The sequence below is a fragment of the Genypterus blacodes genome, unplaced genomic scaffold (assembly GCF_046128005.1).
Source record: "Genypterus blacodes isolate CSIRO-AG114 ecotype Tasmania unplaced genomic scaffold, CSIRO-AGI_Gbla_v1 ptg000305l_1, whole genome shotgun sequence".
In the NCBI taxonomy this organism is placed as follows: Eukaryota; Metazoa; Chordata; class Actinopteri; order Ophidiiformes; family Ophidiidae; genus Genypterus; species Genypterus blacodes.
The window spans coordinates 59956-86647 of record NW_027467095.1 but is presented as its reverse complement, the minus strand read 5'-3'; the positions used below and the strand labels follow the sequence as shown (position 1 = coordinate 86647).

The 26692-nt window shown below is 47.9% G+C and overlaps 5 protein-coding genes and 1 long non-coding RNA gene across 7 annotated transcripts; 1 reads left to right on the top strand and 5 right to left on the bottom strand.

Annotated features, from left to right (window-relative positions):
* Positions 1-255: 255 nt before the first annotated feature.
* Positions 256-8912, bottom strand: fer (fer (fps/fes related) tyrosine kinase). The gene is made up of 20 exons (XM_076137341.1): positions 8767-8912; positions 7482-7633; positions 6665-6796; positions 6405-6578; positions 6164-6263; positions 5568-5751; positions 5318-5455; positions 5040-5159; positions 4839-4961; positions 4486-4687; positions 4288-4386; positions 2553-2759; positions 2200-2322; positions 2049-2105; positions 1829-1947; positions 1549-1643; positions 1287-1410; positions 1039-1193; positions 670-792; positions 256-402 (listed from the first exon to the last, which is right to left on the bottom strand). Exons 2-20 carry the CDS (start codon positions 7548-7550, stop codon positions 266-268), a joined length of 2481 nt encoding a protein of 826 aa, XP_075993456.1. The 5' UTR covers positions 7551-7633; positions 8767-8912; the 3' UTR covers positions 256-265.
* A 483-nt stretch (positions 8913-9395) lies between these two features.
* slc31a1 (solute carrier family 31 member 1) lies at positions 9396-14228 on the bottom strand. Of its 2 annotated transcripts, none has more exons than XM_076137331.1 (5): positions 14043-14228; positions 12547-12692; positions 12368-12440; positions 12121-12289; positions 9396-11205 (listed from the first exon to the last, which is right to left on the bottom strand). In XM_076137331.1, the coding sequence occupies exons 2-5, from the start codon at positions 12688-12690 to the stop codon at positions 11004-11006; spliced, it is 588 nt and encodes a 195-aa protein (XP_075993446.1). In that variant the 5' UTR covers positions 12691-12692; positions 14043-14228; the 3' UTR covers positions 9396-11003. The 2 variants fall into 2 exon arrangements, with proteins under 2 accessions (XP_075993446.1, XP_075993447.1); XM_076137332.1 differs by having other exon boundaries at positions 12547-12661.
* A 563-nt stretch (positions 14229-14791) lies between these two features.
* atp6v1g1 (ATPase H+ transporting V1 subunit G1) lies at positions 14792-16645 on the bottom strand. Its single transcript, XM_076137328.1, has 3 exons — positions 16442-16645; positions 15755-15855; positions 14792-15546 (listed from the first exon to the last, which is right to left on the bottom strand). The coding sequence occupies exons 1-3, from the start codon at positions 16521-16523 to the stop codon at positions 15373-15375; spliced, it is 357 nt and encodes a 118-aa protein (XP_075993443.1). The 5' UTR covers positions 16524-16645; the 3' UTR covers positions 14792-15372.
* Positions 16646-16686: 41 nt separating this feature from the next.
* Positions 16687-17570, top strand: LOC142988230 (uncharacterized). The gene is made up of 3 exons (XR_012960572.1): positions 16687-16791; positions 17141-17227; positions 17380-17570. It is a non-coding gene; the product is annotated as an uncharacterized LOC142988230 (long non-coding RNA).
* wdr36 (WD repeat domain 36) lies at positions 17276-23383 on the bottom strand. Its single transcript, XM_076137327.1, has 23 exons — positions 22950-23383; positions 22708-22735; positions 22522-22622; positions 21893-22010; positions 21678-21810; positions 21541-21595; positions 21304-21436; positions 21024-21199; positions 20705-20825; positions 20547-20612; positions 20361-20450; positions 20133-20275; positions 19929-20046; positions 19622-19787; positions 19416-19524; positions 19262-19341; positions 19040-19147; positions 18859-18950; positions 18641-18777; positions 18047-18166; positions 17880-17961; positions 17610-17797; positions 17276-17523 (listed from the first exon to the last, which is right to left on the bottom strand). The coding sequence occupies exons 1-23, from the start codon at positions 23100-23102 to the stop codon at positions 17374-17376; spliced, it is 2667 nt and encodes an 888-aa protein (XP_075993442.1). The 5' UTR covers positions 23103-23383; the 3' UTR covers positions 17276-17373.
* A 348-nt stretch (positions 23384-23731) lies between these two features.
* On the bottom strand, positions 23732-26691 carry slc25a46 (solute carrier family 25 member 46). The gene is made up of 8 exons (XM_076137315.1): positions 26436-26691; positions 25919-25961; positions 25682-25739; positions 25438-25515; positions 25208-25308; positions 25053-25109; positions 24820-24877; positions 23732-24689 (listed from the first exon to the last, which is right to left on the bottom strand). The coding sequence occupies exons 1-8, from the start codon at positions 26689-26691 to the stop codon at positions 24081-24083; spliced, it is 1260 nt and encodes a 419-aa protein (XP_075993430.1). The 3' UTR covers positions 23732-24080.
* Between the last annotated feature and the right edge of the window lies 1 nt (position 26692).

Genomic DNA, 26692 nt, shown 5'->3' with positions numbered 1-26692 from the left:
GAAAATGCCGACTCATAATGTAAAGAAAGAGTGTGTGGTCCTGAAGGAGCACAGCTTACTGTGCTTTAGTGTTGGACTGTCATTTTCTGATGATGAAAAAGTGCAAAGAGTCCATTCTTCTCTGCATCACCATCACAGGCTGACCACGCCCACTTCCTGTTGGAAACCACGTCCGTTTTCTCAGAGTTCTTTTAGTGTTTTGTTATTGGCAAGGTCGACAAAAACCAGACACCATTTTGTTTTTTGCCGAAGCCCCTCCTCTTGGTTATTTCTTTTTGATTGCGGCGAGGTCGCGCTGCAGCTCAGAGAACTTGGGTCTTTCCTCTGGGTTGTAGTGCCAACAACGCTGCATCACCTTGTACACGTCTTCAGGGCAACGCTGCGGACACGCCATCCTATAACCTGCAACCAAGGGGGTAAGGGTAAGGGGCGGAGCCAAATACAGAAGTATATGTGGATAAGAGGGCGGAGCTAAAGGTTCTAGACAGTTTCTCTGCTTTCTGGATGCAGGAACTACAGCAGTTACTCTCATGGTACTTTGTCTCTACTTTAGTTACCAACGAATATGATAAACTAATACAAGCTAACAATAATGAAGTAAAGTACATCTACATCTAGTTTTAAAGTAAGATACTCACTGTGTTTTAATTGTGGATTCAGTGTACTTACCTTTCTCCACCTGCTCTCGGGCCTGCTGATTGGTCATGCCTGGGTAAGGACACACCCCCAGACTGAAGGTTTCCCACAGCAGAATTCCGTAACTCCACACATCACTCTCCGAACTGTAACGTCCTACAGCAACCAATCAGAGGGCAGGGAACAGTCAGCAACCAATCAGAGGGCAGGGAACAGTCAGCAACCAATCAGAGGGCAGGGAACAGTCAGGGAACAGTCAGCAACCAATCAGAGGGCAGGGAACAGTCAGCAACCGATCAGAGGGCAGGGAACAGTCAGCAACCGATCAGAGGGCAGGGAACAGTCAGCAACCAATCAGAGGGCAGGTAACAGTCAGCAACCAATCAGAGGGCAGCTAGTCACCGTAGTTTAGGGCCTCTGGAGCCGTCCACTTGATAGGGATCTGTTTGAGACCCGATGAAGAATAAACACCATCATCCTCCTGACGACTCATCCCAAAGTCACTGATCTTCAACACACTGCTGTCACCAACCAGACAGTTCCTGGCTGCCAGGTCCCTAAGAGAGAGACGTGAGTGATGTGTAAAAGACTTAGTCAGCTGCTCTGCTCTGTGTTGCAGAAGGTCAGGGGTCAAGGGTCACAGTATTTACCTGTGGATGCAGTTCTTACTCTCCAGGTACGCCATGCCCGCCGCAGCGTCCACAGCAAACCTCAGCAGCTGCTTGGTCTTCAGCTCGTCCTTCTTCTTCCTCAGGAACGACAGGAAGTCTCCACCTGGACAAACACACGGCACCAAAACATCGACACGTACCACCAAGTACAACAAACACACACAATGCTAAAGTCAAGATGACACAAACAAGAAATGTAGTAAATAAGACTCTTTAACATGAAGCCTTAAGCTCCGCCTACCAGGCACCAGCTCCATGACGATGTAGATGGGCTGTCGCTGTGTACAAACACCGATCAGCTTCACGATGTTTGGATGGTCGTACTGCTTCAGGATCCTGCAGCCAATAGGAGAGCAGCAACACCGCCAGCCAATAGGAGAGCAGCAAGGCCGTCAGTTAAGATAACAAAAAGAGAAGTCTGTTTTTGCCTCTGTTCATGACCCTCATTTATGTTTTAGGATCAAAATCTTTGTATTGATTGCAAAGTGATTGGAGGGCGTTGGCCGCTCTTTCCTCCCCACCTGGCCTCAGACAGGAAGCGGATCTTCAGCTCTGGAGGCAAATCCTCTTTACAGGTTTTCACAGCGACAGGCGTCTTATCTCGCTGCAGCGTTCCCTTAAAGACCTCGCCAAAGTTCCCCTAGCAGAGGCATCAGGACAAAACGCTTCAGAACATTAAAGCGCAAAAGTACATGATCAAACTGTACAGCTTTTTGCGCAGGAAACAGGAAGTGAGGTCACCTTGCCCAGCAGCTCCCCCAGCGCCACGTCCTCGTGGTTCAGGATCCATTTTTTATCCTGAGGAAGAGGAAACAGATAATTTTTCACGAGTATACTTTATAAATACAGGAAATGATGTCACTGAAGTCAAAAGGAAACAGACAGTGGTTACCTTGACAACAGGGTTGAGCAGCACCACACCAGATTTTTTGGTGATAACCTGCTTGGTGGAGAAATGATACTCGATCAACTGAGGGATGGTGGAGAAACCTGTGCCTTCAAAACGATACTGACTCTGAGAGAGAGACGGAGAAAGAGAGAGAGAGAGAGAGAGAGAGAGAGAGAGACGGAAAGAGAGACAGAGAGACAGAGACGGAGAAAGAGAGTGAGAGAGACAGAAAGAGAGAGAGAGAGAGAGAGAGAGAGACAGAGAGAGAGACAGAAAGAGGGGGGGTTATTGGTTTCATCGGTTCATTCTTTTGTATTTGTGGTATTAGTTTATTCCAACATAAATCATAAACGTACGTCTGCATACTGGATGATGAAGTGTCGTCTCTGTTCGTCTGAAAACACAGACAGAACGTATTCGCCTGGTTTACCGTGGCTCTCTCTCACCAGGAAGTCACCTTGTTGTCGTAGTAACTCCTGTGCCTCTGTGCGGGGAATGGCCCCGTGGTACCACTCCTGATCTGCCAGGGGGCGCTCTGAAGTCGGAATGACATCAAAGAATTGCTGAAGGGAAACAGAGAAAAACTGCAAATGAGACATTTCTGTCCGTCTCTGCCTCGCCCAATCATTCACTCTCTCTAGCCCCCTCTCACTCTCTCCCCAACACTCTTGCTCACACTCACTCTCGCCCCGGTCCACTCATTCCCCGCCCTCTATTGCCCCACACTCACTCTCTGGCCCCCACACTCACTCTCTCCCCCCCACACTCACTCACTCACTCTCTGGCCCCAACACTCACTCTCCGGCCCCCACAATCACTCTCTCCCCCCACACTCACTCACTCACTCTCTGGCCCCCACACTCACTCTCTCCCCCCACACTCACTCACTCACTCACTCTCTGGCCCCCACACTCACTCTCTCCCCCCCACACTCACTAACTCTCTGGCCCCCACACTCACTCTCTCCCACCCACACTCACTCACTCTCCGGCCCCCACAATCACTCCCTCCCCCCACACTCACTCACTCTCTGGCCCCCACACTCACTCACTCTCTGGCCGCCACACTCACTCACTCTCTGGCCCCAACACTCACTCTCTCCCCCCACACTCACTCACTCTCTGGCCCCCACACTCACTCACTCTCTGGCCCCCACACTCACTCACTCTCTGGCCCCCACACTGACTCACTCTCTGGCCCCCACACTGACTCACTCTCTGGCCCACTCACTCACTCTCTGGCCCCCACACTCACACACTCTATAGGCCCCCACACTCACTCACTCTCTGGCCCCCACACTCACTCTCTCCCCCCCACACTCACTCACTCTCTCTCTGGCCCCCACACTCACTCTCTCCCCCCCACACTCACTCACTCACTCTCTCCCCCCCACACTCACTCACTCTCTGGCCCCCACACTCACTCTCTCCCCCCCACACTCACTCACTCTCTCTCTGGCCCCCACACTCACTCTCTCTCTGGCCCCCACACTCACTCTCTCCCCCCCACACTCACTCACTCTCTGGCCCCCACACTCACTCTCTCCCCCCCACACTCACTCTCTCTCTGGCCCCCACACTCACTCTCTCTCTGGCCCCCACACTCACTCTCTCTCTGGCCCCCACACTCACTCTCTCCCCCCCACACTCACTCACTCTCTGGCCCCCACACTCACTCTCTCCCCCCCACACTCACTCACTCTCTGGCCCCCACACTCACTCACTCTCTGGCCCCCACACTCACTCTCTCTCTGGCCCCCACACTCACTCTCTCCCCCCCACACTCACTCACTCTCTGGCCCCCACACTCACTCTCTCCCCCCCACACTCACTCACTCTCTGGCCCCCACACTCACTCACTCTCTGGCCCCCACACTCACTCACTCTCTGGCCCCCACACTCACTCACTCTCTGGCCCCCACACTCACTCACTCTCTGGCCCCCACACTCACTCACTCTCTGGCCCCCACACTCACTCACTCTCTGGCCCCCACACTCACTCTCTCTCTGGCCCCCACACTCACTCTCTCCCCCCCACACTCACTCACTCTCTGGTCCCCACACTCACTCACTCTCTGGCCCTCTCACTCACCGATGTGGATGAGCCCAGCATAGCTTTGGGTGATCGGATCATTCCAGCCAGTGAGTGGCGCAGTGTGTCGAATCGAGAGCCCCTTTCCTTTCCTTTGTCCTGAACAGAAACAAACACAAATATAATTGAGACTTGAACCTTTTCCTGACTAATATGACAGGATATCTGTGTGAGTCGGGCCTCATGGTGTTGTAGTACCGTGGAGCCCACTGAGCGGGAGTCGTCTTCATAGGGCAGAGCCGGAGGAGGCGGCGGTGGGGGGGGCAAAGCCGCGGCGGCGGCCATCTTGGCGTCCAGCAGTGCCTTCTGAGAGGCGAGAGAGGCCTCAGAGCCACGCAGGGACTGGACGGCGTGACGGAGCTCGAGGAGAGAGAGCTTCTGACTGAGCAGGAGGACACAGCTGAGAGAGAGAGAGAGAGAGAGACACAGAGAGAGAGAGAGAGAGAGAGAGAGAGAGAGAGAGAGAGAGAGAGAGAGAGAGAGAGAGAGAGAGAGAGAGTCAAGCACAGAGATCGAAAGAGATGATTTGTTGGTTTTCACGCTGGACTCACTCGCTCTTCCTCTCTGTGCTCTCCTGACTCGTCTGGATTTTGGTGTCCAGGTCGTCTGCCAGCGCCTCCTTTGTATGTAGATTCTGCTGAGTCAGCACCAGCTCCTCCGTGGCTGAAGACAACCTACACAAACCAAGAGGTCAACTTTTGTGATGATCCAGCAGGAAGTGTGGATGAACGGTCTGAAGTGTTTTCCCTCACATGGCCTGCAGGCTGTCGGCCGTCAGGGTGTTCCAGAGGATCTCGTTGGCTGGCAGATTGTCCGTCTCGTCCAGCAGCGTGGTGTCAAACTCCACGCTGGCCTCTGGAGTCTCTGGGGACCTGCGGGGGGGACACGGTACTCACAAACAGGCCGCCACAGCAAACAGCTGACTGGACTCCTTAAACAGTTCCTTACTCACTTTTCAATGTCAGAATTCAATTATTAGTATTTAATTTAATAAAATGTGTAAATGAATCAAACATAAATTCCTTCTTACCGATAAGCATCAATGAAGTGCTGATATTCAGCCAGCGGATCGATCTGCTGCACCGCCGTGGAAATCTCCTGATGAACTTTAACGATTTCCTCCGTCAGCAGACTGCTGATCTCACTGTACTCCTCCAGGATGCTCCTCCTGAAGACCACAGAGACACAACGTCCACACGCTGAAGAGGAGTGTGTGTGTGTGTGTGTGTGTGTGTGTGTGTGTGTGTGTGTGTGTGTGTGTGTGAGTGAGAGAGACTTACAGAGCCAGCGTCATGTCCTCCTGCATCCTCTGCAGGGCGTCCAGCAGGGCGGGCGCAGCGTGGCGTCTGTGCTCGTCCTGGTGCATGCGAGCGCCGCACACTGCCAACACGTATCTGTTGTGCAGGTTGTGCAGCTTGGCGGTGGCCTTGTCGTAACGCTCTCGGGCTCGCTCCGCCTCCCGGCCTGACGAGGGACACACACACACACACACACACACACACACACACACACACACACACACACACACACACACACACACACACACACACACACACACACACACACACACACACACACACACACACACACACACACACACACACACACACACACATATATTTATATATATATATATATATATATATTATTATATATATCTATGCGTCTGTTCCGTTCAGGCTTCATTGTAACTTTGTCTGGATGATTCTGCTGCGTTGTGATTGGCTGTTGGATGAGTCATGTGATCAGCGTGTTCAGTGTGCTGTGGTACACAGATGTGCTGCTGGATTAGGCTCATTTTGATTCATGTGTGAGGTCACTGACCCATCAACCTGATCAGTGATTGATTGATTAACTATCTGAGTCGTTTGTTTACCTTTAGCCAGCGCTTCTCTGTACTTTTCTTTGGCGTTGTTTGCGTCACGGCTCAGCTGGCGATACGTCGTCTTCAGCTTCTCCAGATCGCTCCTGGTTACCTGGTAACCACACAAAACAAACAACACATTAAACACACATTATTTTTAGGTTTCAAAGCTTTCAAATATAAACAAACATTGTGATCTTTCTACTGCAGCATAATACAGAATAATCAATCAATATCATTCACTTTCCCTGACCTTGTGGTTGTGGCTCTCCAGTTGCTGATGAAGACTCTGGTAGCTCTTCTTCACCTGCTGCTTGTCTCGGATCAAAGTGGCCAATCTGTGAAGAGGACCGGAGTTCAACTCGTCGGCATGGGAACGCATCACACGACCCAACTCCTCGGTCTGGCGAATCACATGCGACCAGGACTGCGGGGAGGGAGAAGGCGGGTTAAAGCTTTGCACTGCTGAAGACTCTGGACAGAGACAACATCAGCACATGACCGCTACCGTACCTTGCTAACTGTGCTGACGTAGTCAGCAGTTTCCTGTTTCTCCGTTTGCTGAGTCATGCTGAGCAGCAGAGCAGCGTACTCCTTATCACTCTTCACCCGCAGAGTCATGAAGCGCTTCACCGTCTCCAGCAGCTAGAGGGCCAAACCCAGAGGAGCAAAGCACAGACGCTGCTGAAGCTACATTGTGACCAAGGAGCGTTCAGGTCTTTAAGCACTCAAGCTTAAACTCAAGGGGGAACGGACCTGCTGGCTTCCATCCTTGGTCAAACTTCAACAAAACATCACAATTTGATCTGAATCCCAAACCGTCTCCACATCTTCATCTCAGCCCACACACACACCAACACTGATGAGTCTGAAAAGTTGCTTCTTTACATTTAGAATTCTTTACAGACTCAGTGAAGACGGTTCAGCCCGCCTCGATTTATCAGTGAAACTCTCCCAACATGCATGAGTCTTACTTCAGCTCAGATGTGTTTAGGCCTTTACGACGTTTGTGATCTTTAAAAGCTTTTTTGGTGCCATGACCAACAACATGTCAAAGAAGGACTGAGAGGAACTATTGTTTAGGTGTAAATGTTTGCATGTGTCAGCGGCACACGGCTGCTCAACACGTGGTTCCAGCTGGGGGCTGTGCTTAAGAGTTTACATCCTTTAGGGTTTTAACACAATTTAAAATGAAACCATTTACAAATTGCAAAAAGGTGAAACTAAAAGACACCAACATTATATACAACAACACATCTCCTTCTACCTGAAGTGTTCTCTTCAAAAAGACAAGAAGGAGATCAATCATAAAGAGCGGAAATCCTTTTACCTTTAACTCCCAGTCCTGCAGTTTCAGGAGTCCCTCGTGGGAATTCCTTAAATCCCGTCCGAATCCCATCCTTGCTCGCTCTCTCTCTCTCTCTCTCACACACACACACACACTTAACAGCAAGGTGGAGCAGGGAAGGATTGCATGGTCATCTGTGGAGAGGGACAGTGACATCATGATTGTGTTGTAGTCAGAGCTCATATGTACGTCACCATGGATACAAGCTTCTGTAAAGGACTAAGTCAATGTCAAAGAGTTTGATGGATTTTTTTAAATATAGTCATTCATAGCATTGATCAGTTTGATCCTGATCAATGCTCTGTTCTTTATTCAGTCTAACATCTCTACAAACCTGTGAGAGATGAGAGAATATGATGGAATGATGTCATCATCTGGACTTAAATGTTATTATTGGTCAAGACTGCAGAAAGACATCAAAGTGGTGCTGGCAGCTTTGGATGTATGGATGTGAGAGTTAAGAGATGAATTCTCCCACTTTGGTTGCTGTTTTAATTACGTTTTCTTACAACCAATCAGACTATCTTGTAAAGCATTTCATGCTTTTCATACTGGATGCAGTTCAAAGTGCTTTTCCTTTATTGAGCGACATGATAAGACATTTAAAAAATGCAGAAAGGCAATCTGACACAAAATCAGAGGAGATAAACACAAAGTGACCAGATTCATAATCTGGAGAACAAATGTTTTATTTTCCAGTCTGACTCACTCACTCTCCCAATAACTCACTCTCTCACTCACTAACTCTCTCCAGAGTACCGGGTTAGGGAGTCAAACTAACACGAAAACGTCTCGCGTCTCACACTAAACATGAAAGACTCAACAGCAACATTCTGTCACTCTTTGTAAAACATTTACATTACTGCCCGAAAACGTCAAACGGCTGAAGAGCAGCTCCTCTTCATCATCCTCTGCTAGCATGCTAACGGCTAATGAGAGCCCGAGGTTTACATCGAAGCTAGTGTCAAACTTCAGCTAACATGCTATCATGCTAACAGAGCGGCGTCGCTCCATCAGAAGGCATTAAAACTTCAGCTAGCACGCTAACAGGGTAACGGCTGCTGTGGTTTTCCAGTAAATCCCAGTAAAGCGGGCGGACGGGCAGACAGACAGACAGGCTCTTTTCTTTTCTCCTCTTCTCTTTTCCTCCGCGGACAGAAAGAAGGATGAAGAGGAGGAGAGCGGACAGCTCTCTGTTTGTGCCCCGCTCCACCCGCCCTCTGCCCGGGTCAAAAGCACCGTAAAGCTCGTGTGTCTGGTCACGCACCACCGTCCGCTCAGCGCGCTGCTCCGCGGGCCTTCGCCGCTCTCTCCTCGCTCATCGCCTTCTTTTGCTCCAGTTTCTCCTCCTTTTCTCCCGCTGCTCCTCCGTCCGTCCGGCTCCACTGCTAAGCGGCTAACAGCTAACAGGCGGGGCTTCCGGCGGAAATAGAAAAAGGAACAGGAGGGGATTTTTAAAACATGAATTGTTGTCATGTTGATAAATTAAGTTGTTTAGTTTAGTGACGCTTCATCGTCACAATGGCACAAGTGAATGTTGTGACAAAATGACAAATACAAACACCGAAGAATGTGAGGCTGCTAGCTACGGTGCTAATGTGTGGTAGTTAGCTGCTGTGGTGCGGATGTAACGCTGCTCTGTGGTTACTGAGGGCTCGCCTGTGTGAAAAACAAACATTCATACGAGCAATGAAATGATAAAACACAAGTGACTTTCACGAATCAAAGATCTGAACTGAATCCACGTACAGAAATCTGAAACCTGAGCCAAAGATTCTTCTGTTTCTCTCTGAAGCTTTGGAAACATGAATGATTCCAGGGAAACATCTTATACAAGAATTTCACCAAAATTCTTTGCTCTAAATGGATTAAATGGAAAAAACTAAATGGACCCAGTCTCTGTAAACACACAAGCTCTCTTCTTCTCAAACTTTATTCTTTGTTTTGATTGTTTTTTTCATTCCAGCATTTATGACAACAGTTAAAATATCTTCCCGTTGTGTGGGTCATACATATTCCTTCACATATCTTCTTCATTATTTCACAACACAAACACTTTGAACACCTTTGGCCCTGTAAACACACAATCATTAAGAACCACTTTCTCTGTCTAATGACAAAAATAATTCCACAAGGTGTTTTTCTGATCTTCCAAAACAAAATCTGATCAAAATATTCATTATTTTTGATCATGTATCCAGAAATACGTTTATACATTTTTCCATGAACGCTATATTTTTGCTTTATCCTTGTTAGAGAGGAGACCCAGTAATACCATCTGTCCCTGCGACCTTATTGGTCCAGAGGATAAACTCCTCCCACCTCAGTGGGAACAATAAAAAAAGCAAACAATCACAAAACATCACCATGAAGACAAATTCTGCTCGAACAAGTGAATCTTTTGGAAATGAAAACAGTTGGAACTTTTCAAGCCAGTGTCACACAGACACACACACACTCACTCACACACACATGTCAGTAGTTGTTAAGGCAGGAAGGTGTCAGTCTTAAGGCCAATGGTCACCATGGATACAGAAATAAATGAATCAATAAGCTGCTGTAAGGGTCTCAATTTAAGCGATCAATAAGCCTTAAAGTGATTTAGGTGAAATATTGTGTCTAGCACAAGCAGCTATCTGGTTGGCCCCTGTCCTGTTGGGGGGCGGGGCCTTTCCAGGAACCAATCACAGCTGCTGTTCTTGCAGCTTAGTTTAACTTTGTGTCACATTTTTAATTTCTATCACATTTATGTACTGGTTTAAAGACATTAACACTCATTTATTGATCATTGTCATTTTGATGTCTTTTGAATTAACTTGTCACTTTGTTAGAATTCATCTGAATGGTTGACATGAAAAAATGTGTGAATAATTTATTTTTCATTAGACACTGAGAAGCCAATCAGATCAATAGTATTTACTTTTTGTGATTAAAAGTCCAGATTTGATTCGACTGAATTTTTTTTGAAGTTTGACTGTAGGAAGTGTTGTAATCTTCTTATACGCCATTTTATCGACGAGCCGTCTCTTACTACTGCTCTCTAGGTAGGAAAAAGTGTAGGAAAAAGGAAAAAGTGTGTATGCTAACATTTGGCTACGCTAACCTTCCAGTGTTCATGGCACAAAGGTTTGGGCCAATCAGAGGTGAGGTGAGCTGTGATTGGCTGGAGTCACTTTTCATTTATAGGGAATAAGTGATGAGCCCATGAGGCATTACCATGGTTACCAACAATGGGCATTAGTTAGTGTCTAACGTTTAAAGGATTAGAATTGAGAACCAAGTCAAGCTAGTCAGCATGTCAGCAGTTGTGAAGGTTGATGCTGACTGGCAGAGTAATGACTGAGCCGTCGGGTTTGTGGAATTATATGGATAATAAAATGAACTTATTCCATTAGCATGTTAGCATATGTGCTCACCTACATATTTGGCTAACTAGCAAGTGTGCTACCGTAAAGTAAGTAAAAGTTTTGTTTGATGATTGTTGTTAGCAAAATGACTAGCATGCTAGTGGCAGTGCTCGGTGATGTCAACCACAACAGCCTTCCGCCAGCTGAACAGGAAGTAGCCCATTCCAGCTCCTAATGCCACAGCAATGCACAGGAAACCGTTGTAGGTCATGAAGACGAGCATCAGGAGGTAGCTGACAACCACCTGAATGATGTGCAATAGCGTCTGCAGGAAATGGGCGGGGCTTAGCATCCGCTGCCTGGAAGGAGAAAGAGACACAGAGGTTAGCAAAAGCAAGTGCTATAGCTAATTAGCTGCAACCTTCACCATTACCCATTCCAGCATTGTTAGCATTGACACACTGTTGTGTTATTACTGTTAGCACTAGCATGGGTGTATTGCATGCACTCTCATGATAGCAATGCTAACAGGAATAAAAAATCATTAGCAATGTGAGCATTAGCTGTCAATGCTACTGTTAGCGCTGGCACCCAGTTAGCACTGATGCTGAAATCCATCCTGCTGTTTTAATACAGGTGAATAACGAAACAGGCTCCGCCTCCTGGTCCGCCTTTGGCATGTAGAGGAGGAGTCAGCTGTCATTCAGATAAGATCAGCAGAATAACACCCCCCCACAAATTCCACTGGAAACACTTACCTGATTGAAAGTCCTGGGAGGCGGGACTTACGTGAAGCGGGAAGCTCCGCCTCCTCCAAACACTGATCTGCTGAGCTAACAGATGAAGCTAACACTTAGCACTGAGCTATCATCCTATTTAACATTTCCTGTTTGGATCACATAGTTTATAGCAGGGTGCCCAATACGTCGATCGCGATCGACCGGTTTTAAGCATATCGTTAAAAGTTAGCCGACACCTGCAAGTACGCCGTTGCCCCCCCCCAGTTGGAGAGGTAGATCGCTTACACTTGGTCTTCTTAAAAGTAGATCCCGAGCTGAAAAAGTGTGGGCACCCCTGGTTTATAGTCATTCTGTTAGCAGTAATAGCATTAGTATTACTGCTCATTAAAGCTCACCGTTTGCTACGTTACCGCTACTAGCATTAGCAACATCCCTGTTTGTACTGCACTCTGGTTTTCTGTACGTTTTAGCAATATCATGATGATCCATCATGACGCATCTGACGCTATCGGCCCATGAGCGTGATTGACGTACCCGACCGTCTTGTGCGTCTCCATCAGCACCGTACCGTCCGACCCGGGCAGAGGCATGGAGTTGTAGCGCACGTTGACATGACTGCGGCGCAGCAGAACCTCACGACCGATCTTCAGACCCTCGTAGAACACAGCCAATAGGAAGACGCCAACACATGCCCCCACCATCTCTGATTGGAGGAGAGAAGGGGAGGGGTTAAGGTCAGCAGAGAGGAAAAGCCAGCGGGCAGACAGACAGACAGACAGACCTCCAGGTGAGTTGATCATGAGTCCAGTGAACAGCAGCTCCACGTTCTTGTAGTCAAAGTAGAAGGTCATCCTCTACAACATTCAACACGCCTGAATTACATACAAACACGTGTTCCAGAACCTTACATACTTGAAAGTATGTACCTATGCATCAGCCCCAGAAGCCCCGACCCCTTACCATCCCACCGTGTCCTCCTTCATGCCCCCCCCCTCCTACTCCCCCATGGTCATGTCCCGTTGTGGTGGGGGGCGGAGCCATTGTTGGATGATGGTGGTGGGTGTGGTCCATGGCGCTGTGGTTCATGTGGGTCATGTGGTCCATGGCTGCAGGGGGAGGAGCCAAACAGCACATAGGACCAGACAGGAGACAGAAAAGAGTGAGAGACAGACACACAGAGACAGACAGGCAGAGAGACACAGGTAGAGAGAGAGAGACACAGACACAGAGAGAGAGAGAGGGAGCCAGCTGCACGAGTGACAAAGAACTGAACTCAACCAATCATCAAGCTCTGCAGCAGTAACTGATTACATCACTGACCAGGCGCCCGGCTGTAATCTGATTGGCTGGCTGCGCCCCAGGCTGAATGAAGCAAAACCAGCCAATCAGATTGGAGCTTCAATTGTCATTGTGCAATTACAGCCAAAGTGGATTAACATTTACAGAAACATCGCTATCGGCAACACTTCCTGTGTAAACTCATGCAGTAAAGGTCTCTCCCCCCCCTGTCCGCCTGTCTCTCTCTTTCTTGCTCTTGTTTCTGTCCTGCATTTTCACTTCTTGTTCCCTCATCTCAGTTCCTCCTTCCTTCTCACTTCACTCTTATTCTGGTTCCATTATATTGATTAAGGATCAATCTCATCTGGTCTTCTGCTTCATTACAACAAAGTCATGGGTGTCACCAGGAGAAAGAGAGGGGTCAAGGACACACAGACAGACACGTGGGGGTCAGACGTCACCAGGAAACAGAGGAGATAACAGCTGGAACATTCAAGCCAATAAACTGTGACAGCCAATCAGAGGAGAGAACTGACAGCCAATAAATCTAAAAATAATTCACCATGAAAGATCGATCACACATCTTTACCACCGATCAGTGTGTGTGTGTGTGTGTGTGTGTGTGTGTGTGTGTGTGTGTGTGTGTGTGTGTGTGTGTGTGTGTGTGTGTGTGTGTGTGTGTGTGTGTGTGAGTGAGTGAGTGAGTGAGTGAGTGAGTGAGTGAGAGAGTTAATTATTGATACAAACTGTCAGTCTGGCACGTTCATTACATCATCAGGTTGTGATTGTTGTTATAAGAAATCAAAGCTCTTATTGTTCCTGACTTCCTGGTCTGGTTTGACTCTGAACAATAGCTCCACTATGAAGCGGCAACCTTTAGCCCGTCTTGCTCATGGGCACGCACCTGCACGAGCTTTGCAACGATTCAGCAGCTTTTATAAATAAAACCTCCAGATATCAAACCTGATCACTGATCGATCCTTCTGTAAGCACACGGGTCCGATTAACGTTACTCAGGTTTATGGCTCTGCCGTCGTCCGGATTGACTTGATGCGGAGGTTCGATGCCTGCAGCTGCATATAACCCTAACCCTAACCCTAACCCATGAGCAAGGCAGTAAAAGCGCTCGCACGGCGGCTAACAGCAGAGGTCACAGTCTGAGTGACACACACACTAACCTGCACGTTTTCCAGAAGTCCTGATATTCTTCCTCTCTTCCTCTGTACAAACACAAACAAAACAACACAAACAGCCGCCGTAAAAAACACCGGGTGGGGAAAGAAAGAAAAGAAGAAGAGGAAGAAAGTTCGTGTTGCTCCGCGTCGTCCCTCAGCTCCGTCTACCGCCAGAAGCTTCCGGCTCCATGTGTGATGACGTAGTGGGACAATGTGAGCGGACCAATCAGAGCACGCCATTCCTGGAGAGAGGAGGGGACTTGTTTTCTCATTTGAAGCCACGTAGGCGGTGTTTGTACGTGGGGGAAGAGCCTAAGTGACGTCATTGCGTCACGCAGTGTCAGCTGACTGAAGCGTGACTAAGAACGACAATAAAAATGAACTTTAAACGTAAAATTCAGGGGGTTATATTCAAATGATGCAACAGAAAATAATCTAGATATCAAGTAACCATAAATATAAAAAACACAACAATACAAATGTGAAATATGGCATAGCGGTAGTGTTGCTATGGAAACAATAAGGTCAAACCTGCCAGTTCGCTACAACACAACGTTATTTTGCATAATGAAAAGTTTGACCTCTCCTAAGACATCTGAATCTGAAATGACTCCTTTCACTTTACTTTGATTCTTTGAAAACAAAATTGTTTACTAAATTTGTGGTCAGAGAACTTCAATGAAGGTGGCATTTGTGGATTCCGATCACTAGGTGGCATCATAACGTCAACATAAGGTGGCCCACAGTGAACGTTAGGCTTTACCGTTTATTTAGCTTCACTTACAGCAAGAGCAAGTCATCACAAAACTGGGAGGAGTCACATATGGGCATACAGGAAACAAGAAGCAATGGAAATATTTAACCATCCAGAATTGTAGGAATGTCACAAGAAAACAAAATAAAATTCAAATTCAGAAACTTCCCACAATTCCCTGCGTATTCTTACAGCCAATCAGAACAGGGAGCAGTTCTCACAAATGATTGGCGGAAATGTTTCACAAAACATCTGCACATGGATCACATGAATGTAGAAATGATCTTCTGCTTACAATGTCTTTGTTTTTATGATTACATTAAAGCTCATTGGCTGATTTATTTAGTTTACTTGACAGAGAAAAAAACAAAGATTACAGTGTGTTACAAGTGAAAAAACTCATAAATATTCTGTAAACAACCACAACATTCATTAACTTTGTATTAGTCAAAGCAGGGAAAAAGATGAAAGGTACATTTAACTGCTGAACCTTCAGAGAAACATTTATGCTTTCACAGAATGTCAGGGACTCTGGCTCCTCCCCCTCACGCTTCCATAGGCCCCGCCCCCTCTGTTGGTTCAGCCGGCCACACGGTAATTGGTGTGAAACTCGGGCTGGATATCGCAAACACGACGCAGCAACTCGCCGAGCACCGCCTCCCTGTTACCACGGTAACTGGCCTGGATTCGACCCATTCGCTCTGCTGTGTCCCGGTCCACCTCCACCGCACTGTTACCATGGGAACCAAGGGCCTGGGTGGGGCAAAAGACACACTTCAATCAAATTCCAGACCAATGAAACCTTGGTGATTTAAATGATTTTCTTAAAGTTTTCAGAAGAAAAATGTATCATTAAATAAATGTTATTTATAAATAAACATCAGCAAAACATTGAGTGGAACTATAAAACATCACATGAGGTCAAATCAATAATCAGCAGCATATTGGTGATCAATCAGACCGCAGCTTCTTTGGTCTTGAACTCTTTCTCTCGTTGCAGGCGATACTGCTCGATCTCTGCCTGAGCTTCTTCCTTTGCCTGCTTCAGACGACGGTTCTTACCTGCAGGGGGCGACAATACAAGAAACACAAGACTCAACTATGACTCACGTCTCATCTTCAGCTCACTGAGACTCATCTTTAACTATCATAACACAAAAATACACAAACAGACAGATGCACTGCTGGGGATCTGATCTGAAGGAGGGATGGGAATTTATTCAGGACAACTTTGAAGTTAGAGGCCATTGATCAGATCAATGGACATGGAATCACTCACAAACTAAGAGAAAAGACAAAAATCACAGACCTGTCTGTCTCTCTGTCTCCCTGTCCCTTTATTCCTCTGTCGCTCTGTCTCCCTGTCCTGAGCTATGATTCTTCATCCTGAGCTGTGATCGATCATGTTAAACGTGATTATTCCTCCACCAGATGTTCATATTCAATGGCTTAGTGGATCATTGTTGTGTTCTGGATTCTGAGGATTTAAACTCGTTTATCCTCACAGCCATGAGGAACATTGACACGAGTGAAATCATTTAAACGTGATCATGACGTCTCATCAAACAGAGTGTGTGTTTGTGTTTGGTGTGTGTGTGTGTGTGTGTGTGTGGGCCTACGGGCAGAAGTAAGCCGTTTTCCTACTCACGCTTGCGGGCCTCCGCCACCTTCTCCGCCGCTCTCTTCTCGGCCTGCAGCAGCTGCTGGATGCCCTGAGACTGAGACGCCATGACGGACAAACACCGGCACGAATCCGAAAAGAAGGAAGAAAGAGATGAAGGTCGGAGGCTTCGACTTAGTCTTCTTCCTCTGCTCAACTCGATCAGCTGACTGCGCGTCACTCTGCGGCCCGGACACGTGACCGCGTCATGAGGGGGAAACGTAACGAGAAAAGCAACATGGCGACCCTCCCCCTCCGTCACGTGACCGGCTCTGACACGAAGGCGGAGTCACTGATGGCGGAGGATCCTTGTGGAAAGTTTCCTCGTCACTCATCAGGTTCAGTTGTTTTTACTTCTTTGACTTGCTTTACTTAAAAACTCCACGATTACGTCTGACTCACATCAGCACCTGTTTGTGTCGGACGGCTGCTTGTGACTACAAATACAAAACTGCAATAAGGGAGGGAGGAGCCGAGCTGCTCAGCCAATCAGAGGCTACTTTGGGCAGCTCTTTATGAATATTCATAAGTTTGACTCCTGCTGTTGGTCAGATTGATGAGCGCCCTTCGTCCTGCAGGTGGCGCTGTAATAACCACAGTGACTTCACTTTGACTGGTTCAAGCATCCAAATACCACTGGTTTATAACTGAATGTCACACTGTGTGTTGCACCCTCCTCTCAACAAGAAGTGTTAAAGCAGCAGCAGGGGACCACAGAAGAAGATTCAGGGGAGGCCACAGGAAGTCAGCTGGAGCTCATTGAGAGACTGAAGGGTGTGTGTGCTCACACACACCCACACACAGACACACAGAACTCATGTAGTAATTTAAACTTTTATTATAACAGCAGCTGATCAATACAAAAACTGTGTGTGTGTGTGTGTGTGTGCATGTATTTGTGTGCATTTGTGTGTGTGTGTTCACAGCAGCGCACTCTTTGCGTAGGCCAGCAGGCACAGTGATTGGTCGAATGAAGATCTGAACTCCGCCCACCCCGCCTCAAGCCGTGAGGAAAGGTGGAGCAGCGTATCCATGACAACGCTGTTCTGCGACAAGGAACGAAGGTGGAGCTAAAAACACATCACAAATAAAAGAAATGATTCTAATGTCAAACAATCATGTTGATTTATATCTGTTAGCATGCTAAGTGGCTAACCTTGAGGAACAGGGACAGGTAGGCGTGTGCCAAATCAAAGTCCCGCCCACTGGTCAGCATGCTGTCAATCATGTGGATAAAAGCCAATAACAAGCTGTCAGCTCCGCCTCCCTCGGCCGAAAGGCCGGACAGCTCGACGGACACGGCTGACGGCCCACAATCCTTCAGCAGACGGATCGGGAGATCGACTGGGCAGAGAGAGAGAGAGCTTACAGATGAAATGAACAAAGACTGACGAGCTCCTAAATAAAGAAAACACACGCCACTTACATAATCCTGCCTGATCAGCTGACTCCAGCGCTGAGCTGAACTTTGACCTCTGACCCAGAGAGCTCAAGGACAACAGCTTTGACTGAAACATTTACAGTTTTAAAAGTTATTCCAAAAGAAAACACAAGTGTAAAGACAAAGATCAGAACAAACAGGAAGTGCTCCACCTGTGTTTCCTGTTCAGTTTCTGCGGGCGTTAGGAATCGTGGCGTGATGCCGGGCATTGTGGGAAGGAAGAATGGAGCAGCGGTGGGAGCCACAGGGGGCGCTACAGGCCTGTTCCTCTTCTACAGCACACAAAGAGAAACACTCAGGATCAATCATGCTGTCATTGATCAGAAAACACAAATCAATTACACGTTTCTTAGATTCTTCTCAGGAAGCTCCGCCCCCCTGCAGCATTAAAGAGCTACGATTGGTCCTCGTGCCAGGCAACGCCTGAGCGCCTGGCCAATAGTATCGCTTGGAGGACGGGGCTTACTGAGACACTGAACACTTCAGTCTGCTCTGTGAGGAAGGAGCTGCTCCTCTTCCTCATGGAGGTCAAGTCAAGAACACCAAGTCACAGTCAAGTACAGTCCAGTCTGACTCCAGTCCCCCACCTGCCTGGTTTGATTCCTGGCTGTGGGAGTGCTATTGAGCAAGGCACTGAACTGAAGGCCCAAACTGCTGCTGACGACGCTTGTACGGCATGCTATCATCTGTTAGCGTCAGCATGCTATAGTCTGTTAGTGTCAGCATGCTATGGACTGCTAACGCACCTTGATGGCGTCGAGGTGCAGGAGGCTCTTCCACTGAGACTCTGGCAGCAGGGACAGCGTAACAAGCTCCGCCCCCAACTGATCTGCCGAAACATACTCATCAGCCTCCTCTGATGTCACTTCCTGTTCAGTGAGATCTGGCAGGAAGAAAAGGAAAACAAATGAGAGAAAGAAGAGATTTTGTGTTTGAGAGTGAGAACCTTAAAGAGTGAACCAACCTGCGGCGACGCCCGGCAGCGTCTCCACGGTGGGCTGGAAGTCAGCTGGAAGGGGGCGGAGCCCCACTGGGCCACACAGACTCTTATTGGTCCTGAGGAAGAAAAGGCAGGGCTGTTATTGGTTTGAACAAAGGAGTGAATGTGATTGGCTGTTAAACACTGGACTGTGATTGGCTCAGACCAGAGGCAGAGTCCCAGACTGTCCACATGGGCCGTCGCCAGGAAGTCTCCTGTAGGGGACATGGACACGCCCACTGGCGCCATAGCAACCAGGAAACAGTCCACAAGGCTGAAGAGATAATAATAAAAAATCGTTGAGAATAAAATCAAGAAGAAAAAACAAATAAATCAATAAAGTGGAAACAGAAAAAACGGAGAGATTTGAGGTGAGTCAATGTTGCACCTTCCAGAGGGGAGATCCCATGTACGAATGGTGCAATCCATCGCCACGGTAACCAGCCAGCGGCCATCTGGGCTGAATGTCTGAGAGATGAAGGCAAATTCTGTTAGCATGCTAATAAACCACCGCGCTGTAATGCTGCACGAGTCAGACCCACCATGTCATTGATGTTTCCATGGTGACCTGCAAACTTCCTCACCACCCGCCTGGTTTCTATGTCGACCACCAGCAGTGTGAAGTCGTCCAGCGTTAATGCTAGCATGCCGCTAAAAGAGAAAGAAAACAGAAAAGAAAGTTTGAATAATTTGTTCCTGAAAAAAACACTTAAATCCTAATAAATCATACTAAAACAATGTTAGCTACCTTTCTCTGTGAAGCATCATGAGAGCCGGTGCAGCACTCAGCTTAAGCTCCTCCTCCTGCTTCCTGCTCCGAAAGTGCCAAAACTTCAGCAGACAATCAGAGGCGACTGTGAGAGTCAACTGGTTAAGAGCGTCAGCAGCTACGCCGCGCAGCGCACCAGCGTGAGCTAGCGGGGAGAGAGACAAGAGAAAGACAAGTGAGAGAGAGAGAGAGAGAGAGAGAGAGAGAGAGAGAGAGAGAGAGAGAGAGAGAGAGAGAGAGAGAGAGAGAGAGAGAGAGGGAGAGAGAGAGAGAGAGATACTGGTACCTTTCCCTTCATCTCCATAGCAACCACGATGCAGGCCAGACTGCAAGTTATAAACATCAACACGGCCAGAAGACGAGCCAATCAGAGCGAAGTTGCCGCAGGAAGTTATGTCGACGACCTGGAATGACAGACAGGAAGTTAGGTGACCTCAAAGGAGGCTGGGGGAGGGGCCTATTAAACAGGATATTTCAGCAGTGACATCACCGTGGCTGTTGCGTTGTCACGGGTGATAGGCGGCTGCAGGTGGTGAGCTCCCATGGTGCACCGCTGGTAGTTCCAGGTGGTGGTTGCCAGGCGACCACGATGACACGCAACAATACCATCCCAGTCTGACTGACGAGCTGCAGCTGAGAGTGAACACACACACACACTTAATATGCCATAAAGACTTGACTGTTTGCAACGTTTCCAGAGGGAGGCGTCAGCACCAACCAGAGGAGAAAGCTGTGATAGCAGGAAGTCTCAGCTCCTCATAGGTCAGATGCTTCTTCTTCCTCTTCTCTTTCTTCTTATTGATGGAGCCTGAACACACACAGACACACACACACACACAAACAGAATCACTTCCTGTCACATGGTGACAGACGTGAAGGCGACTAATCAGAGGGCAGAACTCACCGTGGCCCAGGTTCTTATTGAAGCGCTCGTGCACAGTGGAGAAGGACTGCAGCGTCCCGTCCTGACCTGCAGGGGGCGACAGGACGAAACAAACAAACTGAGCATCAAAGCCTCGACTTACAACCAATCACAACTCTCCATCCAGACTTCCTGTTTACCAGCACTCAAGATGTTTTTTCCATCGCTGCCATGGTGACGGATGGTAGTGGGCGGGGCACTGTGACCCTGCCGACTCCGCAGCAACCTAGCTCCGCCCCCCTCTTGGTCAAATATCCACACCTACAAAAATTGTGGTTATTACCATGAAAACAATAAGTATTACATCATCATCATCTTTTTGACCAAACATTTACAAAAGTCTTTATGATTAACGTTAGAGATTCACCTGAATGAGACAGAAGAACAGATTCATATGAGAGATAAATGGATTAAAGTCAGATGAGGTGATTATTACATGAAAGTCAAAGTTAATCTCACTTTGATGGAGTTGTCGCCTCCATTAGTGACCAACAGAGGCTCTCCGTGTAAAAACGTTGCCCCGGCAACAGCTGTGCTGTGGGCGTGTCTCTGTTGAGTGACCAGCTGACGCCGCTCCAAGTCCCAGAATGCAATGTGGCCCTGAGGACTACAGGACGCCACGATTGGAGGGCCGTCTGAGACAGACAGACAGACAGACAGACAGACAGACAGACAGAAGAATCAAATCTCTCCTCTCTTTTTTCTTTCTCCACTCTGAGCTTTAAGGTCCAGTCCTTACCTGTGCGGAAAGCGAGCGAGCTGATTGGTCCCCAGTCCTGCGTGAAGCTCATCAGGGTCTCGTTCAGTCGGATGTTATGAATGACGATGCGTCCCGTTGCCGTGCCAACGCCCACCACATCCACAGCAGGACTCTGGGACAGGAGATGTTTGTGTCAGGAGAAGCACAGTGAGCTCAGACATCAGACACTCAGGTGTGTGTGTGTGTGTGTGTGTGTGTGTGTGTGTGTGTGTTTACCTGCTGCAGCACAGTGACACCTGCTGACCAGCCAGGGAACGTAAACAACAGCTTACTGAAACACAAAAGACATTTGGACCATTTAGAGTTAAAGGTCACCTTTCTGTTCCTGAGTCGTTGCGTGCAAATACGCTCACCTGGTCTTGATGTTCCACAGCTGCAGTGCACCCTGGGAGCTGCCCAGCAGCACCTTGTTCAGGTAGGTGCTGGGGTGCATCATGGCCGAAAGGCCAAAGGTCGCCGGGTCAAAATGCAGCTGGAGGTAGATTTCTGCAGACATAGAGAAAGGCATTGTGGGTAACTGATGAGGAAGACGGGAAGAGTGAAGTAAACCACGCGCCCTCCAGCTCACCGCCGCTTTGGACGTCCCACACAATGACATCACCACAGCTGTCTGCCGAGATCAGCTGATCGCCCAGTGGGAGAAGCAGCTGCACTTCCTGTTTGTGACCTTCATAACGCATCACTTCCTGTCATGGAAGGAAATGGTTTTATTATTATTAGTTATTATTCTATACATTATTATTTATTACACATTTGAATCTTTTCTTCTCTGTTAATGAATAGAATACAATAGACTGGCAATAGTTCAAATATTATAAATAAATAGTTTATTTATTCATATTTGATGTTCCCCTCTGAACTGACTGACTGTTATACAGGGCGGTCACATAGAATTAGCCCCACCCACTCAACCTGGCAGCCAATCAGATCTAAACTGGAAAGAAAATTAAAATACGAAGATCCAAACATTCAACAGATAAACTTTACAGATGCAGAGTGGGAGGAGCCACATGAGGCGGCGCTGCAGCTCAGAGTGTTGAGATAAGTTAGATATTTATTTGTCATATTGAGTCATCAAACAGATGAACGGACCGATCTAAACCTGAATCTTGTCACAGCGCCACCATCAGGTACAGTTTGGTTGCTTTACAGGTGTTGAGCTACAGGCGCTTGAAACTTAACGCGCTGTTGTTTTACCTCTTTGTTCCTGGCGAACGCGCTGATGAGTCGCCCAGCGGCAGCAAACACCAGCATCCTGTCCACTGCCAAACAGGAGATGTCCTCTGATAGGCTGTTACCTAGGCAACCACAACATCAGAGTTAAGCAGCCAATCAGAGAGCAGAAATGTTCATGCGTGTAGATTTACTAAATTAAATACTTACTGACAGCCACAATCCCCAATTTATTAACCTGCAGAGACAATCAATCAATCAATCAATCATGAAGTCCACTATCAGACAGAGAGACACAGTGATCAGACTGTTCTCTCCGCTGTGACCTTTAGAGGGCGCTGTAACTTATTTACGTTCATACTCAGACGTTAACCGCTTCAGATTTTTAGAACATTAAAATGAAACTCGTGCTCAGTGAAGTGGAGCTGGAGGAAAGTCTGCCTGTCACTCACATTGTAGGTGTGGAAGCTTTTACCGACCGCCGTCACCGCGTAGAACTCCCGGTGCTTCCGGTGGTAGCGGAGCGCGTGCGACACGTGGTTTGAGTAAAGACCGAGCACGCGGAAACCAGAGAACAAAGAGCTGCCGCCGCTTCCCGCCATCATTGACCGTTAAGTTGTTAACGTCCAAGTTACCGAGCAACGAGAGGAACCACCGGAGAAACGGAGAAGAGGCGCACAGGCGGACAGGAAGAAAACACACAGCGCCGGAAACACGTCCGACCGGAAACACTGAGAAACACAACGGCGTTCCGCTAAAAGAATAAAGCTCAGATCAATACGTGATTAAAAGCAGATGTTTGTGACAGGTAAACAAATCAACTCAGATATTAAAACCTCATGTCCATCGAACAAACGTTTGTTTTTCTGCAGTAAGATCGTTTTTGTATAAATGTGATTTCCTGGCAGTAGAGTAACTTCATATTTCTTTAAATAAAAAAAAAGCTTAAATGAACAATAAACGGTTGTAAAATGATGAAACAAACATTTGTACACGTCAAGTTGATTTTATTTCACAGAAGTTCGTCCTTTACATGCTGGAACCAAAAGTGACTCAGCGATATTTCATATTTACATCAAAATAAATAAACAAGTGCAGAAGAACAACATTTATTATAGATTATTTTTATTTTTAGACTTGTTAATCAAGTTGTTGAATGAATAAATTACATTTGAATGTTCAGCTATTTTCTATGCAGATTATTTTAATTTTTTACAATTTTTTACAAATTAAAACCCCCCGAAAAGAACGAGCTCCCCCATTGGCTGAGAGGAGAAAGAGGCTCTGATGTTAAACTTGATGACCTGCTGGATTCTGGGTAGACCCACAATCTGACAGGCAACAGGAAATGACACAAGACAGACAGGAAGTTGGAAGCTAGAAACCAATCATCACTTAGCTCGCGTGTTAGCCACCGTGCTAGCGCAACATAGTTAAGTAATAAATGACCCACAGCGCCACCATGTGGCCATCAACCACATGACTCCACTCAGAAAAGTATTTCAAGCTGTTTTGTTCTTTTGTTAAATGATCTGGATGATAAACCTTACAGGCTCCCTGTTTGTTCCCATGGCGACAGTCACCTAGCTGTTTAGCCCCGCCTTCCCTCCCTCCAGCAGCAGCAGCCTGAGTAGCGTCCTGGCAGCGGCTAGCAGGGCGCCGTGCAGCGCGTACTGTGCCGCCAGAGCTCCGAAGCCCCGGTAGAACCCCGCCCACCCCTCCTTCCGACCAATAGCAGAGAGGCAGTCTCTGAAGCCGTCGTACTGCGTGTTGACGGGAAGGACCAGCGGGCTTCCTCCATTGCTAACGGCGACGACTCCGTCAGTGGCGTCGATGATCGTGCGCGTTCCCTGCAGGCCGAGGCGGTGCAGCGCCGTCTCCAAAGGGAACACGATTATGTCGGCGACCAGCGATCCCGCCCACGCCGCCACCAGCTCGGGAAAATACGCGTCCAGCGGATTGGACGGATCCTGGCGCTGCTTCCTGGAATGCTGGTGCAGCCAGAGCGCCACCCGCTGGACGGCAGCGGCTATGGCGTAGCGCAGCATAGCGTGCAGCGCGGCAGGAAGGAGCAAAGCGCTGAGGGGGAGGAGCCTCCGACTGTGAGGAGCACCGACGCCCAGCAGGCGGGCGAGGCCTTCGCGAACACAGTCCAAGAGACCAGAGGAGGCGTCGTCACGCACGATGTCACTCTGAGGGGAGGAGCATGTGACATTCATGATCAATACAGGGATCAATAACTCACAATGAAGAAAGAAACAGGAAGGAGAGTTTACAAACAAATCACAAGAAAGTTTTCATATTTCAACAAAAATACAAAACCTGAACAGTTTCAATGAGACTGGAACAATAAAACGGAACAGCCACAACAGCTGTTAACCTGGGGGGGGGGAATGAGAGAGAAACATGTTAGATCAGCTGATGATCACACACACACACACACACACACACACACACACACACACACACACACACACACACACACACACACACACACACACACACACACACACACACACACACACACACACACACACACACACACACACACACACCCTTTCAGCAGTAGATGTCCTGCCAGCTGCTTCCAGCTCCACCTGTGTGACAGCTCACTGCGGGGTCAAAGGTCACAGACAAAGAGACTCAATATGAGGATTCACAGATTCAGTTTGTTTATGTGAATCTCATCAAGAAAGCAGTGAGGGGTTACCGTGGCAACGGTGTGAACTCGCTGATGATGCCCTCGGCCCCCAGCGTGATGCCGTGCACTATGAAGGTGCTGCCCATTCCTTTCCACAGAGACTTCATCCCCTGCAAACATCATCATCATCATCATCCTGCTCCTCTTCCTCATGCTCGTCATGATGAGCTACATGTTCCATGTGGTGTGTGTCTGTGTGTCTGTCTGTCTGCGTGTCTGCGTGTGTGAGTGTGTGTCACCTGGGCCTTGGTGATGCTGTACATAACGCTGGCGGCGCTGAACGGCGTCAGGTGGTAACAGTGGGCGTGGTAATTAACCTGACACACCAAGCAACCAATCAGAGAGCAGCAGTGACAAAATAAGCATCAAACCTTTGCCAAAGTGACAAAATTAATCCATCATAAAAATAATCAATACTAATAAAAAAATGGAATAAATATGGAAACATAAAAAAACAACAGGCAGAAATGAATGAGCCGTTACCTGACACTGTCTACGGAACACAATACAGGGATGAGCCAGGACGTTCTCTGTGAACAGACTGAGGGGAGAGAGACAGAGACAGAGAGACAGAGACAGAGAGACAGAGAGAGACAGACAGACAGAGACAGACAGAGAATTATGTCATCACGTCAACAGTCTCTGATTGGCCAATAGGACAAAGTGATTAAATACATTTTGAACATGAATAATCATAAAAACAAAGTCATTCATTCCAACCTGACGAGTCCGATTCCAAATCCAGCAAAGCGATTCAGCTGCTCTGCAACCAGCAAACACAAAACACCAATCAGAAGCTGATCGATTGATCTCTACTGTAATGATCACACATGACGCCCCTCTCTAGTCCGAGTCAATCATGTATTGAGACGCAATTACGTTCAAATAGTTTGTTTCAGTTTAAATCATTTAGAGACAATCGGACATCTTGTCTCTTTCTAAATAATAATAAAATAATAACGGAGCGTTTGTCTGTGTGAAGCATCAAGCTGATCAATATCTACATCTTCTTCTTCTTCTTCTTCTCACATTGATCATTGTTTGTGAGATTAAACTGCGTATTATCACATCTGTAAGTAAATCGGTGTAATTAAAACTTATGTTACTGAATATGAACATAATTGACTAAATACCGCTTCAATAGTTGCCTTCTTCATTAGCACTGTGTGGCTAAGTAGCTGTTAGCCTTTTCTCTTTGCTTTCCATTCTCCAGTTAGCCTAGCAGCTACAGACCTACCGGCAGGAGGCACGCCGGGCCCCGGGGCCTCGCTCCTGCCTCCAGGAGCTCCGGGGACTCGGGGCTCTCCGTACGGGTCCTCATACTGCGGTGTCCGCTCTCCTGGGTGCAGGTTGCGGCTGCCGGGGATGTCCGGCGGCGTCGTGACCCAGTGCAGCTCTGCGGAGCCTCCCGCGCTCCGAGCTCCGTACAGCGGGTCGTCGCGGCCGCGATAACCGCCGAGTCCGTCGAAGCTTTCTGGCCGTCGAGAAGCCATG